The sequence below is a fragment of the Calonectris borealis genome, chromosome 1 (assembly GCF_964195595.1).
Source record: "Calonectris borealis chromosome 1, bCalBor7.hap1.2, whole genome shotgun sequence".
Lineage (NCBI taxonomy): Eukaryota > Metazoa > Chordata > Aves > Procellariiformes > Procellariidae > Calonectris > Calonectris borealis.
Genome location: NC_134312.1, coordinates 146981728 through 146992710, shown reverse-complemented (window position 1 = coordinate 146992710; position 10983 = coordinate 146981728). Strand labels below are relative to the sequence as shown.

Sequence of the window (10983 nt, the reverse complement as noted above, 5' to 3'; positions counted from 1 at the left end):
AGAAAGCTCCGCTCTGGAAAATTCAATGGACTGAATTGGACAACAGAAAGGGTGGTGACAGCAAAAGAGCACGTGTATGTGTACAGACCCCCTCACATACAGCCGAGGGTCCGGGTTAGCGTGACTGTGCAACTCTTTCTGCAGAAACAGCCCGGGGAAGGAACAACCCTGCATGTAGTTCTTTTTTCTTAGACATCTGCTTTACAGTTTTATTCCTGCCAAATATTTATTAACCTACAAGCAGAGCGGGCTCTGCTTCACATTAAGAAACAAACTGTTCATTTTCCTTTCCCCCACAAAAGCATTAGTGCTTTCTCTGAGCTGGTCTCTACGTTGCTGATTTGGAAGACACATTTGTTTCTGTATCGCTGCTGAGGGCGAGGGTGAGAGAGGATTTCACAGGCCAAGCCTAGTCCAGGCTGTCCAACAAGATAACGCAGTCAGGCTGACTAAAGGAGAGCTGCTCTTCATCCTGAAGATTTGTGAGATGACAGCATTTGTACTTGGCTTCAAAGTCCCCCGGCTCTTCTATTGATGTTTCCACCCTGGAACAGACAGAAAGAATCAAACTCTTCTTTACATAATTTAGCATTCATAAAAACCCTTTGTGTATCCCTGAGCGCAAAATGAATTATGCACTAAATGGATCTGGCAACTGTACAGGCAGCTAAAGCACAAGATTTCAGCTGTGGCAGCTTTCCTGAGGGAAGCCATCAATCCCGGAATCCCCCTCTCCCCCCAGCCCCATCCACAGTACAGAGCCCGAGGAGGATGCTGCCTGGGGAGCCCTTACGGGGAGGACGGGGAAGCCCCGCTCCCTTCCATCCTGCCTTGGGTGGAAGGGGAGGGAAACACATGCAAGCCCTGGGTCTAAAAACAGTCGGGCCTTTTGTTTGTGAAATTCAGATTTTGCAACCGTTTCCAGCTCAAATCAAAGGCCGCTGCCAACTGCCTTCGGAGCTTCACTGTGGAAAAAAAAATTCTGCCGTTCTGTGTTTGCAATCCTCCCTGCTCCACACCCTAAGAGCGGAGTGAGGAGGGAAGGGAAGACTCACATTTTTTAAGCAAAATCGGTTTCTGCAACCTCAAGAGCAGGACAGCAGGGTGTCCTCAGCTTGAAGGACGAACACAAACATTAGCTTTACTCCAGAAGCAGCAGCAGCTTTCAGAAAGAGATTTTCTTCATCGGCTCTACCACTTCTGCTCGACTTCTGCAGGGAGAGCGCAGGACGCAGTGCCAATGGCTGCAGCTCCCATGCCAAAGGCTGTCCTCCCAAGAGGCCGAGGAGGACACCGTCCAGCTCTAGCAGAGACCTGTCTTATTTGTCTAGGTAAATTGGGGGTAGGTTACTAAACCCCGAAGTGCAGAAACATGAAAGGAGTTTACTAATGGTTGCTATTCTACTTCTCTTTCCTTAATGTTTGTAGGGGCTGGTATCAACCTTTCTGCAACAGGGCAACTGAAGAACAGTAACATGGAAAAAAGGGAAAGCACAACGTTTCCTGGGCTGATGGGCAGTTTGATGAACAGTTATTAATTTCTCAGCTTTTTGTCTGTTTTGACATGTCATTTCCAACAGTTTCCTGTCAAGAAAAAAATCCCTTTCAGTTCTTATGTCAACAGTTATTTTCCCCCGTCCCCCTGGAAGGGGAGCCACCCCAGAGCAGCCACTACACCTGAGCAGCCCCTCCGGGTGGTAGCACAGCAAGAACCAGTGGGCACCACCTGCCCTTCCAGAGAAGGAGACAGACAAGCATGAAAGGATTTTTTCTGGCAAGAGCTTGCCTCCAGGGCTGATGAATCAAACCAACCGTGCTGCAAAGATCTACGCTTTTTAGGAGAACCGCTTGCCCTCCCCAGAGATATTCAAGGTGAAAAAAACCGGCCCAAGAGAACCCTCATCAGATGCTCATAAAGAAGCCTGTGTGGTGTTTTGAAAAGAAAGTATCAGTGCTGGCGAGGCCAAAATGTCACCTGCTTTATTTTAGGCGACTTGCTACAAAGTTCATAGGATTCTTCATGTGCAGATGACAATTAAACAAATTAATTAAAAAAATGTCAGTGTACATAGCACGAGGGAGATTATTCTTTTGAAAACATGCTTTCATCTAGGAAACATTCTAGTGCCGAGTTTCCCTTTTTTTATTAGGAAATAATAGAAACCCCTGTATCCTATTAGCTCACCTGGTCTTTATCCCTTGCTGCTCAACGCGAGTGCTTGCCATGGGAAATAACTAAATCAAACGTAGCAACACATAACGTATGGCAGCTCAAAACTTAGAACAGAAATGTTCAACTAGTTGCTGTTTTATAGAAGCTACTTGTGAGCGCCGTTGCTTGCACTGCTGTACTATACGGATCTGAAAGCAAAGGTATGTATAGGAAGATTTAAGGGATTTTCTCAATGCGTGAACCCACTGGCACAGCAGAAACGTACACCAGAGCTTTCGGCAATGTTTTTAAGCAGCAAGGCTTCACGTCAGCTTTGTGCATGACAAGAGTTCAGTCACAAATCTTCAAGCTGCTGCAGTTTTTATCTTCTCTTGACATTGCTCAGTACTAGCTGTCAACCCAGCCCGTACGAGCAGCAGCATCCCCGCACGCGCAGGCGTGTACAGTCTTGTCGTGCTGCGTGTCCTTCCAAAGGCAGAAGTCCCATTCCAGCGATCACTGGCTGACTTTCACAGTCAGCTCCGGCTTCATTTTTAAGTCTCAAAACTATGCACAAATCTACCCACAACATAATATAGTAGTTCCTAATGCCATTTTATTATCCTAAAATAGAATAACGATTCCTGCCCTCTACTTGTATCTCTGATGCCTTTGTCACTTAGAAATTTCCCCGCATAGAAATCCTGAAGCAGGATATATATTCAGCAACAGATATCCATAAACACAAGTGTACTAGGTAGACTTCACTTATTTACGAGGACCGCTCTCTGGCTGTATCCCACAAATACTGCAGAACAGAATAAAACCACGCTTGTGTATCACAAAGCAGCACATCTGCAATTAAAACCACCTTCCCACCATCCCTTGTCTTCCCAAGATCCTTTACAACCCTCCTTTCAGTTAACAAAAAATAAAACCAAAACACACCTCCACTTCCTCCATCCTCCCTAGTTTCTTTCTCAATCAAAATCCGTTCTCCAACTGCTTCTCTTCCCACTGTTACTCTTTCTGCCAACCCATCTCCTCCTCTCCCGTCTCGCCCTTTCGCTTCTTCCCCCCCCACCAGCCAACGCGAGCGACTTCCCCAGCCAAGCTCAGGGCCCATCCCCTAAACCAGCCATTGCAAAAGAGGGACCGATGTTGCACACAGTAGGTTTCAGAGAAATGGGAATTTGCATCCAAGTGAAAGAAATACTACTTGGGGGGGGGGAAGAGAGGAGAAAAGAAAAAAAGATTCCTTGCGACTTTCAAAGATCACAAACCCTTTTCTACTTGCAATCTAACGCCTGTGAAATTCCTTCTTTCCGTTCAAGGAGAATGTGGGAGCCCAAACCAACACCTACCATACCCCACCTTCCACTCTTCGGAGAGCAAAGCTTGCGGGAGGCACAGACGCATCAAGGAAAAAGTTGCTTTTTCTGCTCCCCATGGATTCTGTTGCACCGGCTTTCAACAGGCTGGGCAGTCCCCGGTGCAGCTGGCCTGCAGTTGCAGTGAATGAGCTGCGCCGTTGCAGGCTCGGCCACGCCGCCACTTACCAGAAACTCAACCAAAGACGTGCTGGGAACTTCTGGGACAACGAGAGGAGGAAGATTCCCACGTTCAGTGACAAGGTGGTACATCAGGACGGAAAGTCAGTGGCAGGAAAGCCCTCCGACACTTGGTGATTTAATGACAGCAAAGCTACGAAGACAGAAACCTTATAGCTGTGCAGCATACAGCCAAAGTCACATTGCAAGTAACTTTAAAATTTACTGCTTAGAGAAATCCAACAGCCAGACACCCTTTTCAATTTTGCTAATGAAAAATAATAAAAATCAACAGGGAAGAGATCTTTAGATGGAGCACTGGAAAAAAATACATGCCATTATTTCATGGGTTTTCCAAATGAATTCATCTGGGTAAGAAGTGACCTGTCTAAAGGCAAATGCCAGCATCAACTCTATTTCCAAAGAAGTGCCCTTCCTATGAGACAGTATAAAACCAATTTAATAAAATTAATTTCAAGTCCCTGATGGTCTTATGAATTTGTTGACAACTTCCATCACATCTGAAAGTTTAATTAAAATTGTGCACAAGTACAAATGGGAACTGTAGGTAACTTACCACAAATCCTTGTGATTCTGAGACTAAGTATAATAAACTAAGCTCTTGTCAGGAAAGGCTTGGTTTTGCATAGCTAAACTTGGAAGAAGTTCCTGCTCCATCTTGCATGGAGTTTTTCTGCCTAATAAGTAAGGCACAGCTCAAACATTCAGCCCGACTGAAGTCTTTTCATCCTGAAAATTCCTGAGACAAGCAGGAAATTTTTAATCTTCTGGTAAGATTAAAAATTTACCTGGAGGTAATTGGCTGCAACAGTGCCAGGGAAGCACCTTAAGGCTGATGCTGTGGGGGTTGTCCTCCTGCTGAACATCAGCAGCGTGGAAACCCGTGTCCCACTCCCTGCTCCACTGAGCAGAAACCCAGGCGAGCATCTGGGTAGCCCACGGTAAGGGCTACCTGGAGGATCAGCCCATCAGGTGCATCACACCTGTGTGGTATGAAGCTCCTGCTTCCGCAGTGAAGACCACTGTTGGATGAGAGGCATGGATTGACTAATGCAACACAGAGCTGCTTGGAGCCCTGGGCTCATCGCCAGCCTATTCCAGCAGCAGCTTTCCTCAAAGCACAGGGCTGGAGAGGGTCTCCTCGGCTGTCACAGTCCCTGCCGAACAGAAGATAAGCCCAGTCAGACACTCACAAAACACTATTCCGTAGTTAACTGAACTGTGCTTGCTCCTGATGGTAACAAACAAAAGCCTTCCTCTTTTAAAAGGTGATGCTGTATTCGTGCAGACTCACGTGCTAACATACCTTTAGAGCGAAACAAAACTATTCCTTCACTCCTAATGAAATCTGAAAAAAACCCCCCGTATTTGTTCAGTACTTAAGATGATTCTTTTTAGTGTATTTTGCATTACTATCATTTTTGAGGCATAAGATACTACGAAATAGAGATAAAAGCCTGATGCACCTTTGATGCACCTTCGCACCAAGGTGGGAAGCATCCTGGCAGTCTATTAGGGTGCAGAGGGAAATGCTCAGAGGCATTTGTCACTTGTCAAATGAGACAATGCCGAGATGCCCGAAATATTTTCTCATTAACGTATTAAGGACACCCTGAGGGGAGAGCACCAGCATCCTGGCATCAGACTGCTACCTTGGAAAAGGAGTTTTCTGTCTCGCTCGAGAGAGGTATTTCAGTGACACAAGAGTACATCCAAGCTTCCGATACATATTTTTGTAGGCCTAAAATTCACTGAACGCTGCTGAAAGACTAAGTGAGGGTGAAAGACATTCTGTGTGTGCCTGGAGCCCAGAAAAAATAACTTCAACAGCATTTTCCCCACTTTGACAAACCTTTCATGCAACAGAAGGCTGGCTGGAACTTCTGTAGGGCAGGAGAGCAGCCTGCAGCTTCAGGACTTCAGGATTTATTTATTTTAAACCTTATCAACTGCTGCTGCTGGACAATTAGGACATTTGTAACACCGCTAAGGAGATAAGGTTTCAATACCGTGGCATTTTGCAATACAGTGGCATTTTGGGGGAGGCAATATATATTTAAATGGGAAATCTGTCAAGTATAAAGTACTTGTATCTTACCTGAAAATGGTTCCTTGAAAAACAACTTATGCTTTTAAAGGCCAATACAATTATGTGTTATTTTAATCTTAATGCTAAAGGAAGACAGAAAAAGCGTATTTAAAACATCAACACTTCAGGGAGAGAACTTGGTATTGCTATCCAGCTACGTGGTCTGCACTGTTGTCAGCCGCGCTACTGAGAGGTAGGGCATCTTGTGATTTCCTCTTCACGGACACGCAATGAGGTGAACATTCAAGAAGGCATGCCCCAAGTGCCACCTCGAGATCGAAGACCAGAAGACAGCCAGCACCCCTCCCTCCCCAGCGAATTTCAGTCCCTGTGTCCAGGCCGTCTCGCATCAGCTTGGATTTGAGAGGGGAACATCGCTGGACCCCACATCACTACAGTTCACTTCTAGAGAGTTTTACGTACCTGTAACCCTCAAATTATGCTGTACTACAATGTTTTCTAATCAAATAATATCCAATTTATCAAAGTAAGGAAGTCACTTCTTTTCTTTTTCACTAAACCGTGGTGAAAAAAGGTCACTGTTTTATTCAGCATCATAGTTACATAACAGTTGTCTGTTTCTATTACTAGAAAGAATTTATTAAAATAGTCCTGAAAGACATCTTTTCTTTCTCCAATGATTTCAAAACTATGCCTTTTAATGCCAATTCCACACAGTCACGGGTTTGATTGGTAGTAGTCAGTTATAGCAATTGTCAAGGCACAAGCTCAGCTCTGCACATCCGCTGCAGCTTGTATTATAAAAGAGATATGCCAGTTACGTCTTCACTTAAAAACGCATAATCCCTTTATCGTATATTGCAACAGGAGAAATTAACATTAAACACAGACTACGAAAGGTAAAGGATTTATTTCTGATATGATTTGTAGAGTTAAATTAAAAACCTACTGAATACTTTATGTAGTAGATGAACATAACCTTAGTACTTACTTTCTAACAGTTTATTTAATGGTTGGAAGTGTACAACATGAAGTAGGCCTTACGTTTAATATTGTTCAGTTTTGCTTATTGTTAGATGAGATTAAAATACAGTAGCCATCCCTTTAGATTATGTTGCAACACTGATCATGTGCCTTGATAAGTAGGAACAACGATTCATTAAATAAATGGTGATGACATAACATGTAGGGAAGACTTTGGATTGTCTATTTAAAATGTCAACATAATTGGCAATTAAGAATAAAACTTCATTTTAAGTGCACTTCCACATGCTTTGTTTATAATATAGCAAAAACTTCCTATCTTTTTTCCAAACACTTCACTCTCTACTCTAAAGCTGTTTAGTTGAAAATGCACTTTCCCCAGTAAACTTCTTTTAAAAAAAGTAACTAAAATTTCTACCCTTTCATATGCTAAGAAATGTTTCCTAATTAAAAACACATTTTATTACAAGACATGTGAAGACAACATATAGTGAAATGAATTTTAATTGTTGTGCTGTGACTAAAGTAAAGTTCTCAAGGCTGCAATTTAACATTCCAAGTTCTCCCTTCCATCTTTATTGATTCTTAAGATTTTGCACAGAAACTCTTTGGGGGCTAGAACAGCAGTAATTGCATCACACTGTTTTCCAAGACTTCAAGTTTCAAAAGCAAACTCTTCAAAAAGTACAGTTCTTGATTTGATTAGATACAGGGACAAAAATATAGCACATACTTGAAGGTTACATGGTCTACAAATGATGGCAATATTTTCCTTGGGAGAGTACAGTTTGTTTTCTTGTAAATACTCAAAAAGGCTCAACTTCAAGCAGTAATAAACACAAGCAAAAGTGATTTAACCCTTAAAATAAATATTCAGGAAAACCTCTCTGTACATACAAGTGAAAGAATATGTAACACTTTCACGCTAAAAGAAAAAATAAAGATTTTGTTCATATAAGCAGCTGAAATCTGCTGTTCCAGCCCAATGTCCCCAGTAAAGAAGGGAGGCACAAACACAGGTGACTACTGTAGCTCACTATCTTATGGCCTTTTTGGACAGGGACATCATCACCATCATTTTTTTAATCCCTTTTGTTATATTTATTACAGCATGCCAAATCCTTTGGCATATGTGATGGCCTTCAATAATCTTTCTTTAAGCTTTTCTTTGCTTGAGTACTCCGGAAGCAAAAGTACATTAAAGCATGTGTGAGATGTAGGTAACCTGTGGGGAAAACAAAAAAAGAAGAATTCAGATCTGGGAACATGCAGTACATGCAAAGAAATACATCGCTATTTCACAAATCCAAAATAATGAATTTAAAAAGAATCTACTTTGCTGAAAGATTCAACTTTCAGATTTAACTAAGTTAATAAACTAAAAGCACAGAACTTAATTCCATTTGTAAACAAACAAGCAAAAATGTAGATTTTTTTTTTTCCTTCTTTTTTTACCTCTCTGTATCTGGGCCATTTTTGGCTATGATCATCTTTAACTTTCCAAGTCCTCCCACAGGGGCTCTGTCTGTGCCTGTTGTAAACTGTAAGAATAGTCTTTTCTGTTCATCTGTAAATGAATGGACTATTTCCCAGAATTCCCTATGAAGGAAGAAATAAAAAAAAAAAGGAAACTGAAAACTTTCTTTGGTATAAATGAGACTTTCAAAAGTTATTGAACTTCGAAGGTTTAGTAATGCCAATCAATCTTAACATCAGTTTACAAGTTGCATTCATAAAAACAAAACTAACAGCAAAGTATTTCCCAACTGCTGAGAATCAGAAGTAAAAATCAGAAGTATTACCAAAACACTGCCGTTTAACTGTTTTTAAATGTTAATTTGGCTATTAAGTGTTCTGCAGATATTCTTCCTTTATTTTATTATTCCTATTTCCTATGGAATTATACTGGTTCCACTATACTGCCCATTTCTACCACATTCTTAAACACCACAGTAAACAAATGCAGCTGCTGTTAAAAGGTTTTCTACCCTAGCAGGAACTAGTTAAGTGTTCGGCAAAGTCTAGAGGACCGAAGATGCACACTTCTCTGACCCTTGTCTTCAGAGTTCTCTAGTCAAAGGGGACAAGAAGGTAAAAACATTAAAATCATCTTCCCTCTTAAAAACATTGAATTTACTTGATTTCTATTTAGAGAAGAAAGTTCTACACATGCAACCTATTCAAACAATTCAGTGTTTGTGAATTTTTTTTTTTTTAAACAACAAAACAGTGGTAATTTATTGAAACAGCCCTGTTCATACTGGGGATTATTTAACTATATAGAATAAGAGAAAGTCAAAAAACCCGTGGAAAAATCCGTTTTAAACTTTACCAAAGTTCAGTGGAAGCTAAAGACAATGTTTACACTACCCGCTCTAATGACAGTACTTGTGTAAAGTGAAATTATACATAAGACACTTGCATCTCCAGTACTACAAAAATACTAAATCTTACAATATTAAATTAATTATGAAGAAACAGGCATGTAAAGTGCTTTTGACCTTTCAGAAATTGGAAAAAAATTACCTAATAATTAGAGAGTCTCTTGTATAGCCACCATCATATTCTGTAGTTTCTTCTAGTGCTTGAAAATCTAAATTCTGTAAGAAGATGACATTTTTAAAAAGGACCACTAATTATATACTTAGGATCAAAAAAGCTCCACTTTTTCTGGTGTAAATTCAGGATGCTTACCCTACTTCCACAAATAAGTAATTCAATTTCCTCTGGTCTAAATAAATATTTCAAAGGAGATTCATTGGTCACCATGTGGAATCCTCTCCGAAAGGCCTTGAACTGCTTTTCTACTGATTTATTGAGTATATAGTCAGCATACAGATTGACAAATTCCTGTAAGGAAACAATCCCCCAAAAAAACTTAGTACTTCGACACATGCCACTTGAAGTATCTCCCAGAAATATAAGACCCCAAAATACATTTAATTCTATGTAGATTATCTGGGCTCAGCTTCTACTCAGCAGTAATAAAGAGGAAGTCTCAAGTATTTCTCCAACAGGTCAAACATCACACCCAGAAGCTATGTATGCATGTATTGATACTTTCTTTAACAGAGAAGCCTTTTCTGCTTACAACTACACTGTGCTATGGCAATTTTAAAAGGCTTTTAAAATTATAAGTGAGACCAAACCTTTATAGAGTCCTACATAATTCCGCATAGAGTAAAAATTACAGATTACGTTAAAAACATTATTTGAGTGTACCTTTCTATTTTCATTCGTAATAGGAATTTTATCACCGTTTTCCTTTAAATCATGCATCATTGGATTGCCAAAGAGATCCGTATGAGATATTTGAAACGTTATCATCATGTCATCTTCCACACTTCCTTCATACTCTAGTAAGTCTCTCAAACTCTGGTAAAGAACCTAACAGAACAAGAAATACATGTCTGTCATAAATAAGTTTCAATAGATTTCACTGAGTAATACCAGAAGACATGAAATCATCTGCCTGAAAAAGGGTTGTTACATTCTATGACACAAGTCACCTAAGATCTCCTATAACAGTCCAAACAAAGGTATATTAAGCTCAGTGTTTGTAAAAATAACAGATATTAAGGAAAGAGAAAAAAGAAACATGGCAATGAGCGATAACTCCCTTAGAAGAGACTACCAGTACCCAGGAATCTTCCTAAATGCAATGGTCAGTCCTGTAGCTTAAGAGCCATTGATTACCTCTTCCTCTTTTAACTCTTTTGAAACTGTATTTACTTTTGGCATCCAGAACATATTAACATTAGTAAGTTAAACATATATGCATTAAAATCAAAGAAAACACTGTATTTTATATCAGATAAAATTCAGGCAGCAGGCTTTTATCTCCTACATCTTTATTTAAAACCCAAACAAACTAACTAGGAAGTAATCTTGAAGCAACACAGATGGGGCAGTCATTAAAGTAAGAAAACATCTATGCACAAAAAAAGGAAAAAAAAAAATCACAAGTTAGGTCAGAATTTGCCAAGTGGAACCAAAATTACCTGTAAGAGTTTGCTCTATTCAAAGGAGCAACCAGCCTTCTTCCCTGCTATGCCTTAGGAAAAGCCCAAGACTCCCTTGGAAACCAAAGGCTATGCAGAAAAGGAACAGTTCTTTGGCTGAGACAGAGGTGTAGGAATCAAGAATGCAGAGCGAAGGTAAAAGCAACAACTGAGTGCACCTGTATTTTTATAGTGAAGTAGAAGTAATAATTTCCCCTCAATGTT

At 40.5% G+C, this 10983-nt stretch overlaps 1 protein-coding gene across 16 annotated transcripts in view; it reads right to left on the bottom strand.

Moving 5' to 3' along the window:
- Positions 1-7243: 7243 nt before the first annotated feature.
- UBE3A (ubiquitin protein ligase E3A) overlaps positions 7244-10983 on the bottom strand; it is a 53563-nt gene continuing 49823 nt past the window's right edge. For 15 of the 16 annotated variants that reach the window (XM_075135361.1, XM_075135379.1, XM_075135446.1 and 12 more), the window contains 5 exons: positions 9980-10144; positions 9452-9607; positions 9284-9357; positions 8213-8356; positions 7244-7982 (listed from right to left, as the gene is read on the bottom strand). In XM_075135361.1, the coding sequence (XP_074991462.1) occupies positions 7862-7982; positions 8213-8356; positions 9284-9357; positions 9452-9607; positions 9980-10144 (660 nt within the window). In that variant the 3' untranslated portion in view covers positions 7244-7861. The remainder of the gene's footprint in view (positions 7983-8212; positions 8357-9283; positions 9358-9451; positions 9608-9979; positions 10145-10983) is intronic. The other variant, XM_075135453.1, reaches the window with a different exon arrangement.